This window comes from Notechis scutatus, chromosome 4, assembly GCF_049901735.1.
Source record: "Notechis scutatus isolate UNSWTSFEM ecotype Mainland chromosome 4, rNotScu1.2, whole genome shotgun sequence".
In the NCBI taxonomy this organism is placed as follows: Eukaryota; Metazoa; Chordata; class Lepidosauria; order Squamata; family Elapidae; genus Notechis; species Notechis scutatus.
Window position 1 is genome coordinate 26,715,630 of NC_142012.1, and position 26,663 is coordinate 26,742,292.

At 39.2% G+C, this 26,663-nt stretch overlaps 1 protein-coding gene across 2 annotated transcripts in view; it reads left to right on the top strand.

Annotated features, from left to right (window-relative positions):
- UGT8 (UDP glycosyltransferase 8) overlaps window positions 1-26,663 on the top strand; it is a 71,615-nt gene that overhangs the window by 24,351 nt on the left and 20,601 nt on the right. For both annotated transcript variants that reach the window (XM_026668634.2, XM_087962996.1), the window contains exon 2: window positions 12,481-13,304. In XM_026668634.2, the coding sequence (XP_026524419.1) occupies window positions 12,483-13,304 (822 nt within the window). In that variant the 5' untranslated portion in view covers window positions 12,481-12,482. The remainder of the gene's footprint in view (window positions 1-12,480; window positions 13,305-26,663) is intronic.

Sequence of the window (26,663 nt, forward strand, 5' to 3'; positions counted from 1 at the left end):
ACATGAAAATTAAAAATCCATGAATTTGGCTCTCCATTTTCTGCCTTTTTCATACACAATATAGCAAACACAGACAAGTTTGTTTTACCAGAATCTTAACTGTTATTTGATTGGCCTATACAATGTATTAAAAATGGTGCTTCCTATTGTAGGAGAATGACTATTTCAAACAATTAAATAGATTCATTCATTTCAAGTCTCACATTGTTGCTGTGGATTCTGCTCTCAATTGTCTATGTGTATGTTCATTACTATTTCTTCCCAGGAAGGTAGCAGCATGCAAACACTGAGATATGAAATACTTAATTACACACACACACACACACCCAAGATTTCTTGGAAAACAAAGTTTGCTTAGCATGATTCTTTCAGGAAGTTTCTGAATTGTCTTGCTGCCAAGTTTCTATTTAGAGATTGGAGAAGGCATAATGGATGGTGCAGGTATCCTAGATATAGCATTTAGAGAAGACTGTTTAAAGAGGTTTTTTTTAATTCCACCTTTATTATTTTTATAAATAACTCAAGGTGGTAAACATATCTAATACTCCTTTCTCTTTCTATTTTTCCTGAAACAACACACTTGTGATGTGAGTTGGGTTGAGAAAGACTGTCTGATCCAGTCACCGGGTCAGCTTTCCTGCCCAAGGCAGGACAATAATGGTAAGAGGTAATTAACAGTTTCCTGGTTTCTAACCTGATACCTTAATCACTAGTGCAGATAGGTTCACTAGTCAAAAATCAGAATTGATCAAGATTTTGAAATAATTTAAGATTTTCTGTCAAGATTTTAATCAAGGATTAAAATCATACATAAAAATTAGCTATTTATTTCTTTTTTAGAGTCCTAGATGAACTCTAATAACTAATTCTAATATATATATATATATATATATATATATATATATATATATATATATATATATATATATATATATATATATATATTCTTAAGTTTATATATATATATTCTGGTATTACATGTATGGTATTCGGCTTTGTTTGGTATTTTCACGTCATTATAGTTGTGCTTTTAAAGTTGTAGCAACGTTTTGCAGAATCTCATCTGCCATCATCAGGCTTCTGTATTGTGTTGGTCTGTGGCAGACGAACACAATACAGAAGCCTGATGATGGCAGATGAGATTCTGCCAAAACGTTGCTACAACTTTAAAAGCACAACTATAATGACGTGGGAAAATACCCGAACAAAGCCGAATACCATACATACATACATACATACACACACACACACACACACACACACACACACGCACGTGTATAATATATACATGCACACCTATATAATTTATTATATTTATTTTGTCCACATTTTTGTCTTCAGACTGAACCTAAAATACAAATGTCACCAAAATGTTATCTTATTTTGAAATATTGTTCTGCTCCCCATTGCTAAATAAATAATTTTGAAGAACATTTCCTAATAAAACATTTTCATTGGTTTGAAATTAATAAAAGTATGGATCAATTGTAGAATTTGAATTTTGGATTACAATATGTGAAAGTAGGAGCATGCCCTGTGTTGAGTCAGATTATTGCTGAGTTGTGTTTGTTTTGTGTGCCCTGGGGATCCTTAACTGATGATACATATATCTCAGTTGGGATTCAAAAATAATGATGGTAAAACCGGCACACTGTATATATGCATATGGAGGATGGCTTGATGTTTTTATGTTTTGTTTGTTTATGTTTATTTTTAAAAACCAATAAAAACTTTAAAAAAAATAATGATGGTAAGAGGTAATTAATTTAATCTTTTAGTCAGATCTTTAAAATTAATCCCAAATTATTAATAAATATCTGAATGCCTGTAAATGTATATATGTTCTTGAAGAAGTGGAAGGTTTTTTTCCTAATAACATTGATGCCAGGTATTTCAATAGGTCCTACCAGTCGCTCTATGAAAGTTGAGATGCATTAGTTTATCCTAGTGAGAAGCAATCTGGGACATTCCTTCATTAATGTATAAATTCATAAATTATTCTTAAATCGTTATTTTTTTCCTCACCCAAACTTAGGGGGAGCTAGTTTGGTGTAATGGTTAAAATGCCAGGCTAGAAACTATCTTAATTCTAGTCCTGCCTTAGGCAGTGAACTTTGGTCAGTCGTTCATTCTCAGCCCGAGGAAGGAGGCAATGGAAAATCATGTTTGAAATCTTCCCAAGAAAACTGCAGGTACTTGTCCAGGAAGTTGGCAGAAGTCAACACCGACTCAAAGGCACATGTATAAATACACACGCACACACATACACACACACACTACATATACATACATACATAAATGACCAAAGTTGCATAATACAATACTTTTGCAAAAGGATATTGATATTCCAAAATGTATTGTCCTACTTATTTATTTATTTAAATGATTTCAGCGGCTGTTCATATTACAGCAATAACTCTGGGCAACATACAGAATTAAAACAGCAACAATCCCACAATCCAAATCCACATTGTCCAAGATTCAAATAATAGCCCCGTTTAAAAAAAAAAAAAACAGCTTGCCCAATTGGCTGATCCAAATGCTTGGGGGAATAGTTAGACCTTCAATTCCTTACAAAAGATTTGAGGTCATCTGAACTTTGAGATGCTGTTCTACAGAGGAGGCACTGCCTGATTCCTGGGTTCAAAAAGATGTTACTGCTTGATGGAAGGGACCTGAAGCAAGTTCTCCCTACTTGATCAGTTGGAGGGGAGCAGACACTCTTGAAGGCAAGGCAGATATGGCGCAACAATATATTTCATTAGCTACATTTGAAATTCTTTCCTGAGATCATAAAGACTGTTGAGCATCATAGGTGACATATTTGTCCTAATAATCTCCCCTGTCTCTGACCTAATTGAACAGCAGAAGCCTATTGGCTGGAACTCTTCAGATATGTTTTTTCTGATTTCAAACTACCACATTCTAACTGAAATTCCACTATATACACAAAGGAATAGCCTGCTAACTGAAGGAACCTGGATAAGTGGAAGGAAAGTGAAAGTAGACTAAGAGAAAATAAATTTACTATTGTGTGTCACAGGGGTAGGCCAAATAATTTCTATAATTTTGCAGGTCCTATCTCTGAGAAGCTACATTTCTTAGGGAATATTTCAACCGTAGGATCTTTTTTTACTATGATACACAATCACTAGACTAAGTGCTAATTAAGAGCTCATTAGTAAATGAATATACTGTTTCAGGAGAGTTAGATAAATACAGTGCTGCGATTTCTGCCCTGTTCTATTGTCTCTTAATAGTGTAACAACTAAGCAATTTAAAACCTCCTGGTAACATGAGAAGTACAAACTGAAGCTGCAAAGATTACTCAACAGGTGACCCTGTAATGCTGTTCACTAGTTAGAAGAGCATATCTATAGCCATGGATACTCTTCTTGATGAAGATTTAGGGTGATCAGAAAGAGTGCAGTGAACTGAACAAAGAAATGGGAAGATGTGAGGTAATATCAGTCGATTTATATTGTTTTCATTTATCTCCTTGAGAAATAATTGTCATCTTTCTCTTTTCCAATTTAATACATCTATTGAAAATATATAGTGATAGTGATTATGACAGGTGTATGTATATCTGTGTGTGCATGTATAGAAATATATTCCACAGGGAAGCTTATGGCCAATGAAGTGTGCAAATAGTTAACTTTGCAGTTCAGTTCTAAGTAATCTAGGTCCACATGATCTATCAGATATTCAGCTGACTAAATTTGTACCAAATCCAAATCCTGTACAGTCCAGAAACAATGTGTGAATAATTATTTTGGAACTCTTATATTTTGCGTGCAGTAAATAATTTAGGACTAATCTTAATCTGTCCTGTCTTTCTCCAATATTGAACTGTTTTTCCATCCATTTGACATTTGAAAGTGACATAGCCCAGCTCTTTTCTTGCATCATCTCTACTTGCCTCTGTTTAGGCTGTTCTGCAGAAATCTCTATTTGCTAATAGATCTTGGACTCAAAAGCTATAGAAATTATTGATACCGATCCTCTCTAGCTGAAACTTTTAAAAAAAAGGTTTTTTGGATGTTTTGATGTAAATTTTGAGAATATACTAATGTTTATGTTAAGGATACTGCAAGTTCTAAATAGTCCAAAGAGAAAGTTAGGAAATAATGTGGTAGACTTAATAGCACTGCTTCTAGGAAACGAGAAACATTAGAAAACAAAAGGCTTGTAAAACTGTCTTATACAATTTGATTAATAGTGTCTTGGTTTTTTTTAAAAAAACCTTTCATTCAAAACAGAATTCATTCTAATTTTTTATAAAAATGGAATTGTTCAAATCAATATTAAACTGACCATTAAAAGCAAATGGGCAGAATCTAGGAATTGTCCCACCAACTAATCTTGACACACTTTTCTCTTTTGCTGAACTATAGTATTAGAAATGGCAATGTTTGGGGGAAAGGGGGGAGTTAGCTACATGTGGCTGCAGGGCTGTATGTATTTTCTTCATTTCAAATAGATAATGGTTGTACACCTCAATAAAATATGCTTATATAGTCACTCCAATTAATTAATTTAACCATGTTTTTGCATTTTTAAGACTGGTATCAACTAATAATTCTCTCGGTTGAAGCAATGTTAATGATAAAATATTTTTTCTTTAGAAATATCTATAAACTGACTATTATACTTTTGGTTTTGTAACATTTCCTCAAAAAAATTCAGTTATTTTTGAAAGCAGCAAATGACTTTAGCTAAAGTGAAGTTGTTATGAGATATTTTAATAACTTATTCCGTTAACTTCGGTGCAGATCTGGTTGATTTTAAGCTACAGTTTTTTGCACAATGCCAGATTATGCAATTTTTCATCCTATTTGACAAGAATTTTTTTGTACTTTACTGCACAGTCACATTGAAAAATCATACCTGACACTTCACAAAATGCCAGGCTTTTATCAATGTCAGGTGCAAAGAATCAGGACCATACATTAAGTTCCAGTTAAGATGATTTATTGCCTAGACACAGGAATTTAGTCAATGGTCAGCACTAAACTGGCTCTAGACAAGAGTCAACAGAATTGGCTTGAGTCCTTATATTGTGGGTGATTCCTTCTTTCCTGTTGGTGAGTCTTTCAGTATGCTTAAGATGTTTTGGGGAGTTTTCATTGCTTTTTGTGCTCCAATAATGCCAAGAAGTTGTAGTAGGCTGGGGTTGTCTCAGAGATATTCTTAATGTATAAGAAAGTTATCCTTTTCATAGATTGTATTGATTGTAGTTGTGATAACTCCTATAACTAAGCACATTTTCATGATGATATGTTGGTGTGGTTGCGCTGGGAGGTGTTGTAGAGGTAGCTTATTTTCTCTTTTGGGAATTCTGGGATATGGCAGTGTGCTTTTTGCTTGTCTGAATAATGTTCTAGTGCAGTTCCTCTTCTCAGATATTGGATTGTTGCTTAGTATATTTGCATTTTGCCATTGTTTTCTCTGCTGATAAGGATATCTAGGAAAGGTAACTTGTTTTCTCTAGTATACATCCTTCCTTAGAGTGTTGTATGTGTCGTGTATGTTCTCTACTACTAAAACAGTAATTCATTGCAGCAGACCCACTAAATATTCCTTACTTCACCTTTTCACTTTATATATCACTTTCAATCTGAATTATTTCATGCATTTTCCAGTGCACTTTTTTGGCCCTTGTTTTCTTTCCATTTATTCAATGAAACGATAATCACAATATTCCAATTATCAGCACTGGTGCCGTCTTCACATGTTAAAGAAACCATATTTTAACATTTGCTTAGATATCACTATATGTATACCTAAAGCTTTATTATTTTTCAAAAATCCCACATTTATATTTGAGTTGTACAAAATGAATATAAATCAAATAACAATAATATATAATTATTGTAATCCATTTTTTCTTGAACACTAACTTGGTTAGCAATCATTTTAATTCTTAAAACATATTGTTCCCATACAAATTGCAAAAAATGTTCCAGTATTCTCTTACTTCAGTTCCATCCAAAATAATTTATTACTTTTATTTTTATCATTACTCTCTACTGGAGGCTCTATGTCATTTTATTTATTTACCTGACACCAAGTGTAATTTTCCTCTATTTTTTAATCTTTAACCTGTTTCAGTACATTCTTTGGTATTATATCTTTCTCTATATCTACATTATTCAATATCTTTCTCTCACACTATTTTTACAGTGTTCTTTTTTCTAAACTGAGCCTCTTTGCTGTTAGCATTTTACCAAGTATTCTTTTTCATATTTCCTGTTAGCATATGTTTCTTAATATACTGATAATACATCTCTTCAGAACAGTGGATGATCTGTCCCAGTGACCTCATTAAGATGTTAAAAAGCTATAGAGAAAGAGCCAAGCTCTGTGACATCCCATATAGAAATAGCCACAGATGTGACAGTTCCTTATACTTCTTACTGAAACTGACTTGAAATTCTAGACCTAGAAAACTTTGAATTACGCCGTCTTCGGTCTGATCTAAGTATGGTAAGTAAAATCATACATTGCAATGACTTACCTGTCAATGAATACTTCAGCTTCAACCATAACAACACAAGAGCACACAATAGATACAAACTCAAGGTTAACCACACCAAACTTGATTGCAGGAAATACGACTTCAGCAACAGAGTGGTCAATGTCTGGAATACTCTACCTGACTCTATGGTTTTTTTCCCCAAACCCCAAAAACTTTAACCTTAGACTGTCTACTATTGACCTCACCCCTTTCCTAAGAGGTCTGTAGGGGGCGTGCATAAGCGCACCAATGTGCCTACCATCCCTGTCCTATTGTTTCTTTTATTTTTCTTATATGTACCCATTTCATGTATTCATAACTTTGTATATACTTATACCTATTATCTTGTAAGCGATTGACAAATCAAATAAAATAAATAAAATAAATAAAAAATAAAGATAGAAGTGGAAATGGTTGATAGTATCAAAGCCAATTGAGAAATCTAAGAGAAACAAAAGGTATGTGATGTTTACTGTCACACTCAGGATAATGTTATAAAATAACCAATATAAAATAATGTACAGATAGTCCTTGATATACAACCATAATTAAGTCTGGAATTGGGTTGTAAGTAGTTGTTGTCATGTGACTGCCTCACTCAATGACCACAATCCCATTTCTTTCTGTTGCTGTTGTTAAATGACTAAACAGATGTGCCTCAAGGGGTGGGGGAGGATTTGGGTGGCATAATTCCTACCAGCCCACCATGCAGGTTGTGAGGAGGCCTCAGCTGGCAAGGTTGATCAGCATATGTGGCATGTCTCTCCCACTTGCCAGTCCCGAGACGCCTAGGCGTTCTGCCTGCTCCACTGAACCCAGAAGGCCTCAGCTTGCTAGGGCCAGCAGGGCATCAATCTCCTCCCTCCCCCTGGCTTTCCCATGAGGTGTGGACTTTTGCTCTGGCCCACCACTTTTGGAAGGTTTCAACCAGGTAGGCCCACCAACATGTGAAAACCTATGATGGGCTGGAAGGTCTCAGCTAACTAAGTACTCTAGCACACAGATCTCCTACTTTCCCCAGACACTTCTGAGAAGCCTGGGCCTTCTCCTTGTCTCTCATGACTTGGTCCACTTACATTTCCCTTTTTGTGTAATGCTGTTTGTTTACTGTATGCACCCAGCCCCTGTGAGGCTTAGCAATCTTCCCCAAGGCTAGCCAGGGACAGGAAGTCAGCCAGCAAAATTTCTGCATACTGATGATAGCCAAGCCCTTATGAGTGTGATGGGGCAGAGATAAGGCCCGTGGCTCTTGGGAGTGCTGAGGGAGGGAGAGGCAAGAGGCCCATTCATCAGTGGGTCTAGCTTGCTGAGGTTCACAGTGGTGGTGGGAGTTGCAGAGTCCCACTGTCATAAGAGCGGGGATGTGTCAAATGCCTGGATTTTGATCATGGGGGATTACAAGGGTCAGAATTTCAGGCAGGAGTCATAAGTTTGTTCAGACCCATCATGATTTTGAATGGTCACTGAATAAATGGTCATAAGGATTACCTGTTCTTAGTGCTGAAAAATACAGTATATGCTGCCAACAGACAAGATATCTAAACTTGTTTCCATTTGGTCTTAATCATATGGCCCTTATCCATATGCAGATCTAGAAATTATTAAAATTTTAGTTCTGGTGTCAGCAAAAACTCCATAAAGGGAAGACAGGATTTCCAGTTTGTTCAGCTTTGCGGCGGTAGGGATTCGCAAGCTGCGCGATCCTGCCGCGCTAGTCCTTTTGGGGCTCCGATCCCGGAAGGGGCGGCAAGGCCCCTGCAGGCAGCTGAAGGAAGGGGGGGATCCGGGAAAGGGTTTGGGGTGCTGCAGACCCCTCCTAGCTTCGGCAGAACCTCCTTTTACCAAGACGTGCAGCGTAGCGGCGGTCCGTAATGGCCGCCACAAAGAAGCCGGCAGCTGGGCAAGGCGCTGGAGGAAGAGGAGAAAGTTTTTAAAAGTGAAAGTCTTCTTGGTCGACTCCAGGACTCTAAAAGATATATTTAATTTAATTCCTGAAAATGATGGCTTTTTGGATGATTCTTTCCACAAGAGAAAATAAGCGGCAATTCTGAGGTGCTGAAAGGAAAGTTTACTCTCCCCGACGGAATTAATAAATGGATATTGAGAAACCTGTTTTTTCAGGTAAAACTAGCTTTTTTTGAGATAAGTCGGAAGGGAGAGGACAAAAATATATTTATCTGGTTGGATTTTCTTGGAGGAGATGCCTTAAGGATTTGAAAATAGAAATAAAATCTTAATAAGGCTTCAAAACACAGATTTGAATTTTCTTTTTTCCTTTGTCTGATACTACCCCTGGAAGAGAAAGGGGGAATTTTGGCTTGGCTTGGATTGATTGAGGATTGTGGACTTTGGGATTGTCTTATTTTCTTTTGGAATATTTTGGTTGGTGTGAGAAGAAAGAGGGAAAGAAAAGAAAAGATCTACAATGGCCTTTTCTTTTGAGGAACTGAGGGATGAATATGAGCAAACAAAAGCAGCCTGTAAGGATGGTATGGAAAAAGCTTTTTTTTTAGAAATGGCGTTGGTTAACTATGAACAGACAATACAGATGGAAGCTGAAGAACAAGAGGAAGATGAAGACGCCATCTTCAATGAATCCCAAAATTCATCTAAGAAAGAAGGAAGGAAGAAAGCGAGGAAAATGAAGGATTTAAGATCTAAAAAACATTTAAGAAAGAGAAAAATATGATGCAAAATAAATACAATGATAGCAAACAAGAGAAAAAGGGAATATTTTAAATGTTAATCTAATTAATTTAGGGAGAGGATAGAAAGGCATCATACTCTGATTAGTGATTTCAGGAGAAATTCTTTTTTTTTTTCATTATAAGGAATGAGATAGAGGGATAATAAAGGATGGGCAAAAGATACAAATATAATGATTTAAATTAAGATGGATTGAATAAGATAGAATTATGAAGAGTGAAATGTGTGGAGAAGTTTATATAGAAGATACAGAATGGTAAATAAAATAAGTAATGATCTGTAAGATGAGCATGAATATAATTAAAGCCCATATAAAAGAGAGGTACCTGGGGCCAAGTTACTTTACTAAAAGATTTTTATATGTATGTTTGTGTCTGTTTATGTCTTTGAGAGTATTGGTGAAACCTTGTAGAAACATAGAAAGAGAGTGATGATAATCAAGTCAGAAAGAAATAGATGAAATAATATAGAAATGTATTGTATAAGATAAGGTTTTATCTGACTTGTTAAATCTATAATGGAAAAAGGTTTAAATATGTAATGGTTGATGATGATTTGTTTGTTTTTTGAAATTAATAAAACTTGCTTAAAAAAAAAAACTCCATAAAGGTTCCCAGAATTTTATAAAAACTTGTCTTTGTTTAACCTTGGTCAAACCAGCCAACTTTGCATTTCTTCCTTTTGCTACTAGCAGTCTTTATGTTTAATTCATTTGGATGTCATAGGATTTTATCTTCAGTTTTTTTTCCTCCTATCTTAAAGACCTTTTGTTGAAGCTTTAACCTCTTTTGTAAATCAAGTAATAGATATTATTCAGGACATTCTCTTGAGTTGTCATTTCTATTTTCACTGTCATCTTGTTTTATAATCTACATATTTTCCAGTGTTGAAACAGTTCCTTTATATTCTAATATTTCTGCATCAGACGAGATTTGTTTCAATTCTTTATTGTATAGATCTTATACAAAGTGTCCTCTTGTACATCATTTCATTTCGTATTACAATTAAGTATTTTAATTTTTCATTCCATACCACATTTTGCAAAATCTTAATACTAGAAGAAGAATGATAGATGACAGCCCTTATTAGTTTCTTATACCTTTCTTTTCATTACAAACAACTTCTTAAAAGAGTTTATTTAATTTAGCATACAAATTTATCTTCATTCTTGCCTAATTCCTAATATATAATTTAACAATTCGTTATAATCTTTCAACCTACATCATTATTGTTTAATCAGTGATTATAATTACTACAAATGTTACACAAAATAAAAGACAAAATCTCTACAATAGATTGGGATGCTGCACACTTGAGAATGGTTTGGGAGATATATTTCATGCAGTAGTTCTTTGCTGTGTTTAAAATAGCCTGACTTTTGTACTTTGGGGTCTGAATTCCCCTACCCTCCCAAGTGCTATTGCATTTACATTAATGTTACCAAGAGGATTCTTTAGAGCAGCAGCATTTTATATATGTTTCAGGCTCCTGTTAAAGCATGAAGTGTGCAGCACTATATTATACTGGGTAATCATGAAAAATATTTATTAGCATTTAATAGCCACCAAAGCAAATTAAACCAAAGTTTTATTATCTGGGAATACAATTTCTGATAATGGAGTAACAAACCAAGAAATCTATTTTTTATATTTTTAATGAAAGTATCACAAAAACATTGTGGAATGTGGCAAGAGTAGAATTCTGACATCTAAATTTTCTATTCATCTTTATTAAAAAGTTGTATATTAACAAGTTTATATTAGAATTGTAATCAGAACTAAAATAAATTAAGAGGTTGGTTTGATATAAGGGTCCGCATATTCCATTAGCTGGTGATTTACTTGTTTTAAGTATATCTTTAGCTATTTCATATAGTAACACCATAGTTTGTGAGCCAGCTGCTGGTCATGCAAGGGCATCTTCTGGTCTTGGGAGGAAACTGCTGGAAAGCCTTGTGTGGCCAACAGCTGTTCACAAAATTCCAGGCCAATCATGCTTGTTCAACAGTAGGAGCAAGAAGATGGAAAAGTCAGCTGGGGCAGTGAATGTAGGGTGACAATAAGGACAGAGATGGCAGGTAGAGGGTTGCTTTCAATGTAGACAGGCTGTCAAGCACCTGAATTTTGATTGTGTAACCACAGGGGTGCTCCAAAACTGATAACTCTGAGAACCAGGTGTATATACCATAGGATCAGTGCTGTTGTAACTTGAAATGGTTGCTGAACAATTTCTGTTTGTCTACAACTCTGTCCCATCTCTTCTTCATGGTACATTATTTATTAGAGCTACAGTATGCAAATCTTCCAAAAGAGGTGCTTTGCAAAAAGGAGAAGTGCAGATGAATTCCTTCTCTGAATAATTAAAACGGTGGCATCTTTTTCCAGGTTCGTGTGACAGTTTCATAAGTTTGTCCTGGATTTCTCTGTGTGTATAGTTTGGGGGAAAATGTCAGTACTTTAATTACTGAAAGAGAAGTGTTTTGTATGCTATCCCCCACACTGTATTAGAAGAGTACCACTTTGGAAGCTTTTATACATCATTTGTAGAATGAAATTGAGAAGGTGACTAGGTAAAAATGGTCTGGTCAAATAAGACCAACTGAGAAGGTGACTAGGTAAAAAATGGTCTGGTCATCCTATCTACCATTAATGATGATTAAATATTAAGATATCAGTTGGACAAGGTTCCTATGACATAATAGCATATCTTATATGCTTAATATCTGCAGATCTTAGTTAAAGATAGATATATTGTGAGCTATTGAACAACTGGCAAGTTTCCTGGATGAAATTGTACTTGAAATGTGATTTGAAAAAATTAGGCAGCATAGCTACTATATATTTATGGCATACGTCTATGTCTTTCAATGCTTTCTACTTTCTCTTTTTTCTATATAATATAGCTTAAGTCTCCTCCTAGTATGTTTTTTTTTGGGGGTAATTTTGTTCCTAGGAAAACAATAGGTTTTTTTGCCATAAAAAGCTATATTCTAAAGCTTTTTTTCTCTGAGTGTCAGTAAAATCAATTTCAGTGACAGTTTGTTATGGTTTAAAAAAAATTCCAAAAACTGATGCCCTCCAGACATGTTGGAATACATCTCAAATAAAATATCTTGAATTATGGGAATTGTAACAAAACTGAATAGTACTAGGTTGGAAAAGACTGGCTTAAAATGTCCAACTGTTACTAAGTAATGGTAAATATTTAAATGGCATTTCAGTTGTGTTGAATAACATTTTTGTTTATCATTTCAGCTATGAAGTCTTATATTCCATTTTTCATTCTTCTGTGGAGTGCTGTTGGAATTTCAAAGGCTGCCAAAATAGTTATTGTGCCGCCAATTTTGTTTGAAAGCCATCTATATATTTTCAAGACCCTGGCTTCAGCTTTGTATGAACATGGCCACCAGACTGTTCTCCTTTTGTCTGAGGGCAGAGAAATCCCTCCATCAAGTCATTACAGACTACAACGATACCCAGGGCTCTTTAATACAACCACCTCAGATGAATTTCTTCAATCCAAAATGAGAAGAATCTTTTCTGGGAGTCAAACAGCATTGGAGCTGTTTGATATTCTGGATCACTATTCCAAGAACTGTGACATGGTTGTGGGCAACAAAAAGCTCCTGCATGCCCTGAAAAAGGAAAAATTTGACTTGCTACTAGTAGATCCTAATGAGATGTGTGGGTTTGTTATTGCCCATCTTTTAGGAATTAAATATGCTGTTTTTTCCACTGGCCTTTGGTATCCAGCAGAAGTAGGTGCACCTGCACCATTAGCATACGTCCCTGAATTTAATTCACTTCTCACAGACCATATGAACTTCCTACAAAGATTTAAGAACACTATTGTTTATCTGGTTTCAAGATTTGGAGTCAGTTTTTTGATTCTGCCAAAATATGAAAGGATAATACAGAAGTATAGTGTACAACCAGCAAGGTCCATGTATGAATTGGTTCATGAATCCAGCCTGTGGATGCTATGTACTGATGTAGCACTGGAGTTTCCAAGACCTACGCTACCAAATGTTGTTTACGTGGGAGGAATCCTGACCAAACCAGCCAGTCCTCTACCAGAAGTAAGGTTTGCTAAATTTTATTGTTATCAAAGCTTGTACAACTTGGGTATTATATGTGAATAGTTTTCATACTTATTTATTCTCAGGATCGTGTTGTAAGCATGCTACTTTATTTTGTTTCTATATGTTCCTTCTTTCCTCTGTGGTCCTCTTGTAAACAGCTCCAGAGAATTTGAGGGAGTGCTTTTGATTTGGAGGAATATGACATTAGGAAACTAATGAATAGAATATTTAAGTTATACATTGTTCAACCAGCTGTTCACCACATTTCCACATGAAGTTAAGAAACATGAAATTTCAATTGTTGTAATCAACACCGGATAGTTCACGCTGTTTGATATTTTAATAATTTTTATTTCAGTAAGTTTAAAAAGCAGAAGAGCTTCAAATCAAGTTAGTAAAAATTAATTGATTGTTTTTCACTAAATCTGTGAAAGAGATGTTTAAGATTGTTTAAATATATGCTATATCTATTTGTCATTAAGACAAATTATTTGTCTTAAAATAGTGCAGTAAGTTGTAATTTGAATGATATAAGTCACAACGTTTTGTTTGCTTTCTTTGGGACCTGAGTGTTTTTGTGTGATTCGGTAAAGAATCTTATATTTTTAAAATGATGTGTGAGTCACATAAAACATTGAAACATTGTTTGTAGTTGTATTAGCACATGCTTTTTAACTAATAAGTTTACTGTCCTTTTAAAAAGACATTCCAGTCAAAGGGTCCAAACAAGCATTTTTCTTAATCATCATCTAGAGGTAAATAGTTACATAACATAAAAGATAGTTTTTAATAAACTCCAGAAAATTATATCGATTATATCAGTGCAGTCTTGCTATTTAGCAGTTATCCATCATACCTTTCTTGCCATTTTTTTACTGTACCTGTTTTCTGCATTTAACCCACTTGTGAACATTTTCTCTTTCATTCCTTGTGAACAGCAGCTGCCAATATGCTTGCTCTTCATTGTTCAGGTGCTGAATGGGGAAAGAGAAATAAATACCTCACACCTCCCCTACTTTGCCAGTGTTACTAAATGTTCTGATATTTCTTTCTTCATTCTGAAAGTGGTGAGGGGTCCAAATTATAATAAATGAATATAAAAATTTTAAACTAAGGAAAATATCACTATTTAAATAAATTAAACTCTGCTTTTAAATCTAGTAATATGGAACAAATATATAAGGGGGAAAGTTTGAAAAAATTAAACCATGCAGTTGAGATTCACTGTAAATTAGTACTTATTTAAAGATTATACATTTTCTAAATTGAGAGAAGGACAATATTTTTTCAGCTTTTCAGTTATATTTTTAAAATGTTTCTTTTTTAAACTGACAGAATATCATTCTTATGAGAGAATGATACAGTGATTGCAAAAATACACCCAGAATATTCAAAGTCAGAGGGATTTAGACTTTGTAAATTGATCTAAAGGATTCATGTGGCTTGTGGGTCAACTGCATTTAATAATAAAACAACTAATTCTAAGCAACAGTATTTTCAGTAAGATTGATGTACACTTTTAATGCCACACTTGGAATACTGCACCCAGTTTTGGTCACCATGATGTAAAAAAAGATGTTGAGACTCTAGAAAGAGTGCAGAGAAGAGCAACAAAGAGGATTTAGGGGACTGGAGGCTAAAACATATGAAGAACTGTTGCAGAAACTGGCTATGATTAGTTTGATGAAAAGAAGGATGAGGAATGACATGAGAGTAGTGTTCCAATATCTGAGGGGTTGCCACAAAGAAGAGGGAGTCAAACTATTCTCCAAAGCACCTGAGGGCAGGACAAGAAGCAACAGATGAAAACTAATCCAGGAGAGAAGGAACCTGGAATTAAGGAGAAACTTCCTAACAGTGAGGACAATTAATCAGTGGAATATATAACAATAATAATATTATAGATTGTATACATCTAAATTCCAAAAGGGGGCGCGGGCCAGCTGAAAGGACACCCGGCCTTTGTTGTAGGTCGAACCCTTGGCGAGCCAACCGCCTTTAGATCTTATTACTGTCCTTACTTCTAACATGGCAGATGACAATTCCGCTAAAGGCCCTTCATTGAAGGCTTCTAAGGAACCTTCCAAGGCCTCTCAGAGAGACGCCCTAAGACGTCATAAGGCACTGGAGAAGGAATTTGACAGGCGATCTAGAGAGTCACAACCGGTGCCTCCAGCCCTCCCGCCCTCCATTCCTTCTACCTCCAGACACCCCCCCCCTCCTCCAGATTGCTCTTCCCTCTCCAGGCGCAGCTCATCCCAGGGACACCAGGTCCCTGGACCAACGACCAGACGGACGCCCGAAGCTACATTCACGCCCACGGCCGCTGGTCTGCGCCAGGAGGAGGCCGCCACAGTCGAGATCCCTGCACAAATGCAGGCATGGATGGAACGGGCCATCCGCCAGGGGATTGCAGAGGGCCTTCAACAGATGTCCAAGTCCAGTCCCCCATCGATGGCGCCCGAACATGAGTCGCTATCAGTCAGGTCCTCGCCTAGATCGGACCCTCCTCTTGGTCAGGTACCTTTACAGAGGGACAGCCCTCTCCCAGAAGGGGAACTGGAGGAGGTCATAGAAGACCTGGATCAGTTCAGGGAGGAGGGGGAATTTGAATGGGGGTCTACGCACCACGGGGAGCCTCTATCGGAGATAGATCCTATGGAAGGGGACATGTCCGAGGACAAGGGTCTCATTCCCGATCAACCCACCTTTGTGGGTCTGTTCAAGCCACACATGTTTAAATCACTCCTATTTAAGGCCAAGAACATATCTGGCCTGTCTGTACAGTCCCCCTCGGCTCTCCCTTCCCCGGCGGAGGGACAAGAGGACGCCATTTTTAGGCAGCCCATGGTGGAAGCGGAGGTTATTCCGGCTCTACCCATATTTCACGACCTAGTTTCAAACCAGTTGGACTCTACAAGGGCCCCTCCTGCCCCATCTAGCCAGGACAAGAGGTTCTTTAACCTCGATTCAAGCTTCTGCAACCTGCTTAACTCCCTCGAGGTAGATGAGCCCATCGTGGGCTTGGCATCCTCCTCCTCCCCCAGTGACCCCCTGGAGGCTCTGAAACCCGAGGACAAGAGGTCCGAACTAGCCTTACGTAGGGCTCACCAAGCTGACGCCTGGGCCATTAGATCGGCTACGGCCGCCTCCTTCTTCACCAGGTCTTCGATCCGGTGGCTCCGCCAACTGAAACAGCATGTCCCCCCCTCTAACACAAGGGCACATCAGGACATCGCCAAACTGACGGCCGCGGCAGAATTCTCGGCCGACGCCACCTACCACGCGGTTAAGTTCTCCACCCGAGCAATAACCTCCCATGTTACAGCCCGCCACCTGCTCTGGCTCAAACACTGGCAGGTGGATGTAAAAAACAAGGTTAAGTTGGCCTCTGCCCCCATCAAGGGGGACAAAGTATTTGGCACTGCCCTGGAGCCATTACTAGCCGAAACCCGAAGCAAGAAAAAATTCCTTCCCCCCCTTTTTCGGAGGTCAGAGTCAAGAGCCCCTCAGCCATTTCGGAGAGGTTCCTCCCGACCTTTCTACCAGTCACCCTTCCCGCCCAGGTACCCGAGACCCCCCTCCCGGCCATTCCAGCCCCAGGATCGAGCCGATCCGGGCGACAGGAACAGGAGGGGCGGCAGCTACAGGTGTCCCTTCAGGGGTTCAGGAGGGAAGCCCTTCCGGCGCTCCAGATAGATCCCATCCCTCCCTCCCCATCGGCGGACGCCTCAAGCATTTTGCCGACCGATGGGACTCCTCCACCTCCGATGCCTGGGTCCGGGACACCATCAGACTTGGTCTCGCGCTCGAATTCCAGCGCGCCCCCCCTGACTTTTTTATGGCATCCCCCCCCTCGAGGGATCCCATGAAACGCAATTTAATGGATTCAGCTATTCAGCATCTCCTCAACATACAGGCCATACAACCCATCCCACCATCCCAGCAGGGGCAGGGGCTATCCTAGACCTGAAACGTCTTAACCGCTACCTGGTCTACCTCAGGTTTAAGATGCACACCCTACAGTCCATTCTACTGGGCATCAGGCAGGGGGACTGGCTATCCTCTATAGACCTGTCAGAGGCGTATCTTCACATCCCAATCCGGCCCTCCCATTCCAAATTCCTCAGGTTCTGCTACAACCACCACCACTTCCAATATGTGGCCCTTCCCTTTGGGTTGGCCTCTGCCCTGAGAACCTTCACTAAGGTCCTCGCGGCTCTGGCGGCCCATCTCAGGAACCTCCCGGTTTGCCTCCACTGTTACCTGGATAACATCCTCATCCTGTCTCACTCCAGACTCCAAGCAGAGAAGGATATCAGAGCTACCCTCTCTGCCCTCCAAGACCATGGGTTCCTAGTAAACTGGCAAAAGAGCCAACTGTTACCATCTACACGGATCACCCACTTGGGGTCCGTCATTGACTCAGTTCAAGGAAAGGTTTTCCTTTCCTCGGAAAGATTCCTTAGCATCCAGGAAACCGTCAAACACATCAGATGATCAAGAAAGGTAACACTTTTAGAATTGTCTAAATTACTAGGTAAAATGGTCTCATGTATCTCCATTGTTCCCTGGGCCCGTTTACACACCAGATCCCTACAGTGGTTCCTGCTCCCGTTCCAAAGGACCGGCAGAAGCAATTCAAAGGCCACGGTCAAGGTGCCTTCAAGGGTCCTCACGTCTCTCCTCTGGTGGACCAGTCCCGCCATCAACAAGGGACATTGCTTCAAGGAGCCCCAACCGTTGGGCGGAGCGCAATCTCCTCTCCCTCAAAGCCGGACACATCTCAGGGGACTTAAACACCCAAGCAGACTGGCTGAGCAGGACCACGGTGGACCAGTCCGAGTGGCGCATCCACCCGTCACTGTTCAGGGAGTCGTCCAGGATGTTCGGTCTCCCGTCAGTGGACCTCTTCGCATCCCCCCTCAACACACAACTCCCCAGGTTTTTCTCGAGGTACCCCTCCCATGGGGCCGAGAACTACAACGCCCTCCGTTGCCCCTGGCCCACAGGGCTCCTATATGCATTCCCTCCATTAGCCCTGGTCCCCAGAGTCATCCAGAAGCTCATCTCCGAGAAAGCAGAACTGATTTTAGTGGCACCCTACTGGCCCAGACGCCCATGGTTTGCGGACCTCCGCAACTTATCGGTGGCCCCTCCCTGGAAAATCCCCCCGAGCAGGATATCCCTTTCTCAGGGGCCCCTCCAGCACCCGGATCCTCAGTGGCTCCAGTTAGCCGTTTGGAGGTTGAGCGGGAACGTTTAAGAAAGGAGCAGTTCTCTGACCAGGTTATTAATACCATTTTAGCCGCCAGGCGGCCCTCCACAACCCGAATATACAATGCCACTTGGAATAGTTTCTGCAAGTGGTGCCATAGTTTCCAGGTCAACCCGCTTTCACCCTCCATCGCTCAAGTTTTGGAATTCCTCCAAGAAGATCTGAGGAAAGGACTTTCCCCGAACACCCTGAGGCGTCAGGTCACAGCCCTCTCAACCGTCATTGCTTGTGACAATCTGGGTTCCCTTTCCCTCCACCCTCGCATTAGGGCATTCCTCAGAGGAGCCACTAACTTGTGTCCCCCAACAGTTCACCGATACCCTACCTGGGACCTCAATAAGGTCCTCGTGTCCCTTACTAAACACCCCTTTGAGCCTCTCAGGGAATCCACACTCCAGTTCCTAACATTCAAAGTCGTGTTCCTGTTGGCCATTACTTCGGCTCGCCGAATATCGGAGATAGCAGCTTTGTCGGTGAGGAAGGACCTTTGCATCTTCCATGCCGACGGGGTGGTTCTCCGGCCAGACCCTACCTTCTTGCCCAAGGTCAACTCAGCCTTCCACAGGGCACAGGAACTCACACTTCCGAACTTCTGCCCCAATCCCTCGCGGGAAAGGGAGAAGCTTTGGCACACCCTGGATGTGAGACGGGCCCTCTGCATTTACATTAAGCGTACCCAGCCCTTCAGGAGGTCCGAATCCCTATTCCTTTCTTTTCAGCCCAAATCATTAGGCCACAAAGTGTCCCCTTCAACTATCGGCCGCTGGATTAGAGCTACTATTTCCGAAGCTTATTTGTCCCAGGCTCTGCCGGTTCCCAGCAGAATAACAGCACACTCCACCAGAAGTGCAGCCACCTCGGCAGCTTGGGCCACCCAGGCTCCAATTGCTGATATTTGTCGGGCGGCCACCTGGGCCTCCCCATCTCCCTTCATTAGACATTATAAGATCGACATATTTGCCTCGGCGGAGGCTTCGTTTGGTAGACGAGTCCTCCAGCGAGTCCTCAAGGAACTGCAGAGAGTACAGAACCAGACGGAGTCCCTCCCATAGGACAGCCAAGCTTTGGTATGTCCCACTCTCTGGATGATCCGAACGGCTCTCAGGAGAATGGGCGTTGGTCCTTACCTGACACGCCATTTCTCTGGAGCCGTGAGGATCATCCAGCCCCACCCTTATTATTTCACCATCTGGTGGGGTCTTGTTTCGGCCAATGAACCTTTTAGCATAGTAAGATGAGAGCACGATCTTCTCTTCACTCTCAACTTCGCATAAACTGGGGAACGCAAGGGAGCCACGTGATGGAGGGTGGAGCATTCCTCAGTAATTAAGCTCAGCCTTCAACGACGCAGACTGAAGCATCTCCCACTCTCTGGATGATCCTCACGGCTCCAGAGAAATGGCGTGTCAGGTAAGGACCAACGCCCATTCTGCATCGGCAATAGTGGCGTGGGCGTTTTCGCCCTTATCCGAGTTGTATCATTTGATTTTTCCCCTCAGAACGCCGTCTTGGTGTGGAAAGCATAAAAGCTTTAACAGATTTAACAGATAATCAGAGTTGGAAGGGACCTTGTAGGTCATCTAGTCCAACTCCCCACCCAAGCAGGAGACCCTACACCATTTCTGACAAATGGCAGTCCAATCTCTTCTTGAAAGTCTCAAGTGATGGCGCTCCCACAACTTCTGAGGGCAAGCTGTTCCATTGGTTGATTGTTCTCACTGTCAGAAAGTTTCTCCTTATTTCCAGGTTAAATCTCTCCTTGTTCAGTTTCTATCCATTATTCCTTGTCTGGCCTACAGGTGCTTTAGAAAATAGCTTGACCCCTTCCTCCCTGTGGCAGCCCCTCAAATATTGGAAGACCGCTATCATAACCTAAGGAATTATTACACCTCGTTTTCTTATTAGATTCGAGGCCATCCGTGCATTATTGTTGGCTTAACCCTCACAGCCTTACCCACCCAGCGGCAAAACAGCGAGCACCCAGGCCCATGTCCGCCTGTGCAGGGAAGTTGTTGAAGGTCTCTCTTTATTATCTTGGCCTGTCAGGCGTTCTTAATTTGGCTGTTTGGATATTCACTATATCAAGCTGTTTTTTCTATTAATTTAGATATATATATATCTATATAGGTGATTATCATTCACTCCAATAATAATAATAATAATAATAATAATAATAATAATAATAATAATAATAATAATAATAACAACAATAATAACAACAATAACAACAATAATAATAACAACAACAACTATTTGGGTGTCAATAATGACATCATTGCTGGATTCCTGTTCCAGTTTATCCCACCCAATGTGCTCAAGAAATTTAGCACTAGCGCTACAGTAAACATGAGCTGTGCCTGGATCCCAGAATCTAAATGATCTATGATTGGCTTCGTAACCTAAAAAGAATAATTTCTTAGCTCTATGTTGCCCTTTCATTCTTACTTGTGAGGGAATATACACCCATGCTGGAGCTCCAAATGTATGTAGATAACTTAAATTTGGTTTTCTGCCATGCCACCGAGTGAATGGCAATTCTCCAGTTATTGTGTTCACTACGTTGTTTAACACGATTGCTACACATTATGGCTTCACCCCACAGTGTTTCAGGCAAACCCGAATCAGATAACATAGTGTGAGCCATAGCTTGTAACGTTTGCCCTCTTCGTTCTACAAACGAGTTATGTTGTGGTCTGTAAGGTGCAGAACATTTATGCTCGACACCAGCCAATTTCAACATAGTTTGGAATCTCTTGTTAATAAACTCAGTCCCATTATCAGTAACTAAAGTAATTACTTTACTCATTTTTCTCTCAGCAAATCTTAGCCAATTAAAGAAATGTTGGAATGTTTCTGTTCTGTTTTTCATGAGATAGCAGAAACCGTACCATGAGTAATGGTCCATTATACTCAAAGCATAGCAGGCACTTCCCAAACTAGGTTTTTTAGGACCAGTTATGTCAGCAAACACAACCTCTAAAGGTTCTTTGGTCTTAAACCCATTAAGTCTGTTTGCTGGAATAACCTTGCTCTTCTCCTGGCTACAGGCATTGCAGTTTAAATACTTGCTACAGGGTTTTAATGTTACTCCCTCTGACAATTCAACAGTTTGTTTGAGCATTTTGAAATTAATGTGCCCCAAACGTCTATGCAGAAAATGTATACATTCATCATGTGGCTTAACATTGTTATAAACCGAGTTAGCCATCTTCAACTGGTCATCATGTATCACATATAAATCATTCTCTAAATTAGCAGTAACACTTTTACCCTCTTTCTCTATTATACAGTTATCTCAGTTAAATGCTCATTTACACAAGAACATTATGCAGTACCTTCACCAGACGCTTTCATCTTCCATCCATTTGCCAATGATACATGTTGCTTACTCGTAGACATTTTTACAAACCTCTCTCTATCTTTAGTAATGCACTGCGATGCTCCACTATCAACAACCCACAAATCATGGTTTGCAGTTGAATTGCTAGATATGGCTAAACTAACATTCTTCTTAGCCTTCTGGTGATTACCAGTATTCTGTTGTTTTCCCTTCTTACAGAATCTAGCTATATGTCCCCTAGCCCCACAAAAAAAACATTTCCTAACAGTATAGGCAGTTGAAAACAAATCCTCTTCTTGTGGTTGTTCCTTTCTCAATTGATTCCAATCCAGTCGCCTTCTTGTTACTTCTAACAACCTTCCGGTTATGTTAGTCAGCGTCAGTTCATCTCTGGTCAGGACTTCCAGTGAAGATACGTAATCATCATAACTTTCATCCAATGAGGAAAGAATTATGTAAACTTGGTGCAGCTCTGAAAATATCATGTAGCTCTTTTCATGTAGCTCTTGAAAAGTTCTTTTCATGAAGTTCAAATGAGCTAACATATCTCCACCTTTCAGAAGACAGTTTACGTGTAAGATGTATGTGTGCACCTACACTGTCACGAACATAAACCCTCTTCAAATTCTCCCAACACTTAGCAGCAGACTCTTCTCTATGAATATGGACTAGCTGCTGGTCACTCAGTGTTAGTCCAATTATACAAAGAGCTTGTTTGTTGTTCTGTTTAAAGTCAGCTAACTTCTTGGCATCGTCCTCATTATCTGGATCCCAAGCATTTACATCCAGTGGATCTTGAACTACAGTCCATAACCCTTCTCTATGCAGAAGTAGACTGCACTTCATAGACCAGGAAACATAGTTTGTTCCATCCAACCGGGTTATCAGTGATAGACTTGTTGACAGGTCTTGTGCCATCTTTACCAGGACAGTAACCCACAATTAAACAGTAAACAACTGTCTGTATACAGTACTGTGCATTCACACCAGCTCTCAGTTATCTGAGCCTGGTATGGCCTGGGCCCATAACCAGTGTTGAGGTAATTCCCCGTTAGGAGAATGAGCGCACACAGGGAGACGTAGTGAGAGTGGTGAAGAATAACACACAACCAGCACACAGATACACTGTATAGTAAAAATGTAGGTTTTTACTTCAAGTAAAACCATTAAGCAAAGTTCAACAAACAGTCCAAGTCATTCACGGTTAAAGCAGTCAGTTTTCAGTCCAGGGATAATCCAAAATCAAAGTCCAGTATCATAAACAGTTCAGTAACAGACTTACATCAAATCCAAGAACTATGATCAGCAACAATCAATAGGGAAATGCAGGAACAGCAATACTCTCACCAACAGGGCAGAACAACCCAAGTTTCTGGCTCCATCTTATGGACATTTGAGGAACCACACCCAATTACAATTTTAGCATTCCCTTAAAGAGACAGTATTAAAATGTCTATCCTGGTTTATATGTTTATCAACCCAATTGTTAGGTGACTTACATTCCTAACAACAACAACAACAATACTACTCCAGCACAGTGCCCCAAACACCACATCACAATCACACTACACAGTATATAATAATAATAATAATAATAATAATAATAATAATAATAATAATAATAATAATAATAATAACAACAACAATAATAATAACCTAGTCTAAAACCTATTTAAAATATATATTAAGTTAGATAGTTTAAAAATGCCACTTTATACATAGAACTAAATCACAAATGTACTATTTGATTCAAGGCAATTATTGCCTTGGAAAAGAAACTGTTTCTCAGTCTATTAGTCCTCATTTTAAGACACCTATAACATCTCCCTGAGGGTAACAATTTGGAATATGAATGACCAGGATGAGAACGAGCTGTGGAGATTTTTTGTGCTCTAGAGAGGAGTCTGGTCTTCGCAATCTCTTCCAAAGAAGAAAGAGAGCAACCAATGATTTTTTGTGCTGTGTTTATAACTCTCTGGAGCATCTTCTTATCCACTACAGAGCATCCAGCATACCTCACCATTATACAGTATGCCAAAATGCTTTCGATGGTAGAACAGTAAAAAGTAACCAGCAACTTCTCATCCAGACCACTCTTTTTCAGCAGCCTTAGAAAGTGCAAGCGCTGTTGGGCCTTCTTTGCAGTGGCCATAGTGTGGACCGACCAAGTAAGGTTGCCGGAAATATGAGTTCCTAGAAATTTAAAACTATGAACACTTTCCACACAATCTCCATTGATATATAGTGGGAGAGGCTCTGCTTTGCATCGTCTGAAGTCTATAATCAATTCTTTGGTCTTTTTGATGTTCAGGGCAAGGTTATGACTCTTGCACCACAAGACCAGTCTGAGAACCTCTGACCTATAGGCTGTTTCGTCATCTTCTGATATGAGTCCCAACAATGTGGTGTCATCTGCAAATTTTATTATAAAGTTAGTGGGACAAGAGGGAGTGTAGTCGTAAGTGTAGAGTGAATACAAAAGGGGGTTCAGCACACAGCCCTGTGGAGAGCCAGTGCTGAGAGCAAGAGTGGAGGAAAAATAGTTGTCAATCCTAACAGTTTGGGGTCTGTTAGTAAGAAAGTCCCTTATCCAACAGCAGATGTGAGAGGAGAGGCCCAATTCTAGCAACTTCTTAATCAGTATATCCGGAATCATGGTATTAAAAGCCGAGCTGTAATCAACTAAAAGCATCCTTACATAGCTCCCACTATGCTCCAGATGGTTCAGTGCAAAGTGGAGAGCCATGGCAATAGCATCCTCTGTGGATCTGTTATTCCAATAGGCAAACTGATATGGGTCAAGGGTCGATGGGAGGCAATCCTGTATATATTTTAAGATCAGTCTTTCAAAACACTTCATAATTATGGGTGTGAGAGCTACTGGTCTATAGTCATTTAAAGTATCAGGAGAGGGCTTTTGGGGAACTGGAATAATAATGGAAGTTTTGAGACAAGATGAAACAATGGTTTGTGTAAGAGAAAGGTTAAAAATATTTGTAAACATACTTGTGAGCTGGTCAGCACATGCTTTGAGTACCTTCCCAGGTACCCCATCAGGGCCAGTGGCCTTCTTTACATTCACTGCTCTAAGCACCTGCTTCACATCATATTCTTATACTGTGAACAGCTAAGTACCGGTGGTTTGTAGAGGCAGTGTGTTCGAAGACCTATTCAATTCGAACCGGGCAAAGAAGCAGTTTAATTCTTCTGCCAGTGTTGCGTCCTTTTTGATCGATATGGGGTTGTTGCCCCTGTAATTAGTGATGTGTTTAATTCCCTGCCAAGCCCGTTGTGGATCATTATTTGTGAAGTAGATTTGTTATTGTTGTTATTAAAGTTTATTTATGAAGCATACTTTATTGGGGGCTTGAGCAGGATTATAAACTTTATTAGGAAAAGAATGAAAACATGCTGACATACTTCTAGCATACTACCAATAGCCCCAGATAATTTTTTTAGTCTTGGAGGAAAAAAGTGAGGAATCACTTGGTCTCCTTAGCTTCATCTTACATTTAGCTTTGCCACCTGAGTAGTGTAGATGAGAAGACTCGATTGGGAAGGGGAGGGGTGAGATGGTGGAAGATCAGGCTTGAAAAATGAATGGCAAATGTTTTGTTTGCAAGCCAGTTCATTATTACATTTATCTGTCTATCTCTCTGGTATATGTATTAGGACACCATTTTGCTGCATTAATGGGAATAATAAGCATAGCACTTCAGAATCAAAAATGGTACCAAATAATACAAGTTTGAGAACCTATGTGGTTTCAACTACAAGTGCCATCATTCTTTGTTGTTAGCTGTCCTGGTTAAGAGTTATATTTCGCACTGTCCTAGTGTGAGATTTCCATGGAAACAAAATGAAAAATCCTTTTGTAACACCATAGTAGTATTTCCAAGTCTTGTAGCAGAAGCATCAGTGAGCCACAAGGGCTGGATTTTCAGAGGATATCTTACCAAATTGATATATAATTGATCTGGGTGTGGAGACATGATAATGGTTTTTAATAAAAGTTTGCTTTGATCTAAATTCTCAATTTGATTTTAGCCTTTATTTTTATAATTTATGTATTTATATGAAGAATGAACCAGAATCACTTTATATAAAAATATACCTCTACAAATGAATACTCAGGGTTTCATTAATAAATGCTGAAAACCATATAAAATCAAGCATATTTTAAATTGTAGCCATTTGTACATTTTTAAAGGAGATAATATAAATCTATAATCGTACTTTCAGTTTATTTTCTAAGTTACATATTAATTGCAAGTATCTTTTTCTATAAAGGATTTGTCAGAAAAATATTAGGAAATAGTCACTGATGCTTCTGCATCTCTGATTCCAAGAGCTGAAAAGAGACAATTTTAGACATTGAAGCTCAGTTATGTTTGTATTTGCGTGCGTTGTTTATCTGAAACAAAGCTCAGTATTAGGCACCACTGGTTACTGCCAGCTGGGACCTCACACTATATAGTCACAGCTGTGCATTTAGCATTTATGCCTGCAAAGAATAGCTAATTAAAAAAAACTCTAAGAGGACAAAGAACACTCAGTAGCATAAGTACAATACCATATCTGTCTTGTAATCATGTATTTTAAAATACTAAAGTGCTTAAAACTCTGAGAAGCATTCTAATAGCATCTTTTTTTCTTTTTTAATCCTTTATTATTTTTATAAATAATTAAAGATTGTGAATATATTTAATATTCCTTTGTTCTACTGGTTTTTGCACAA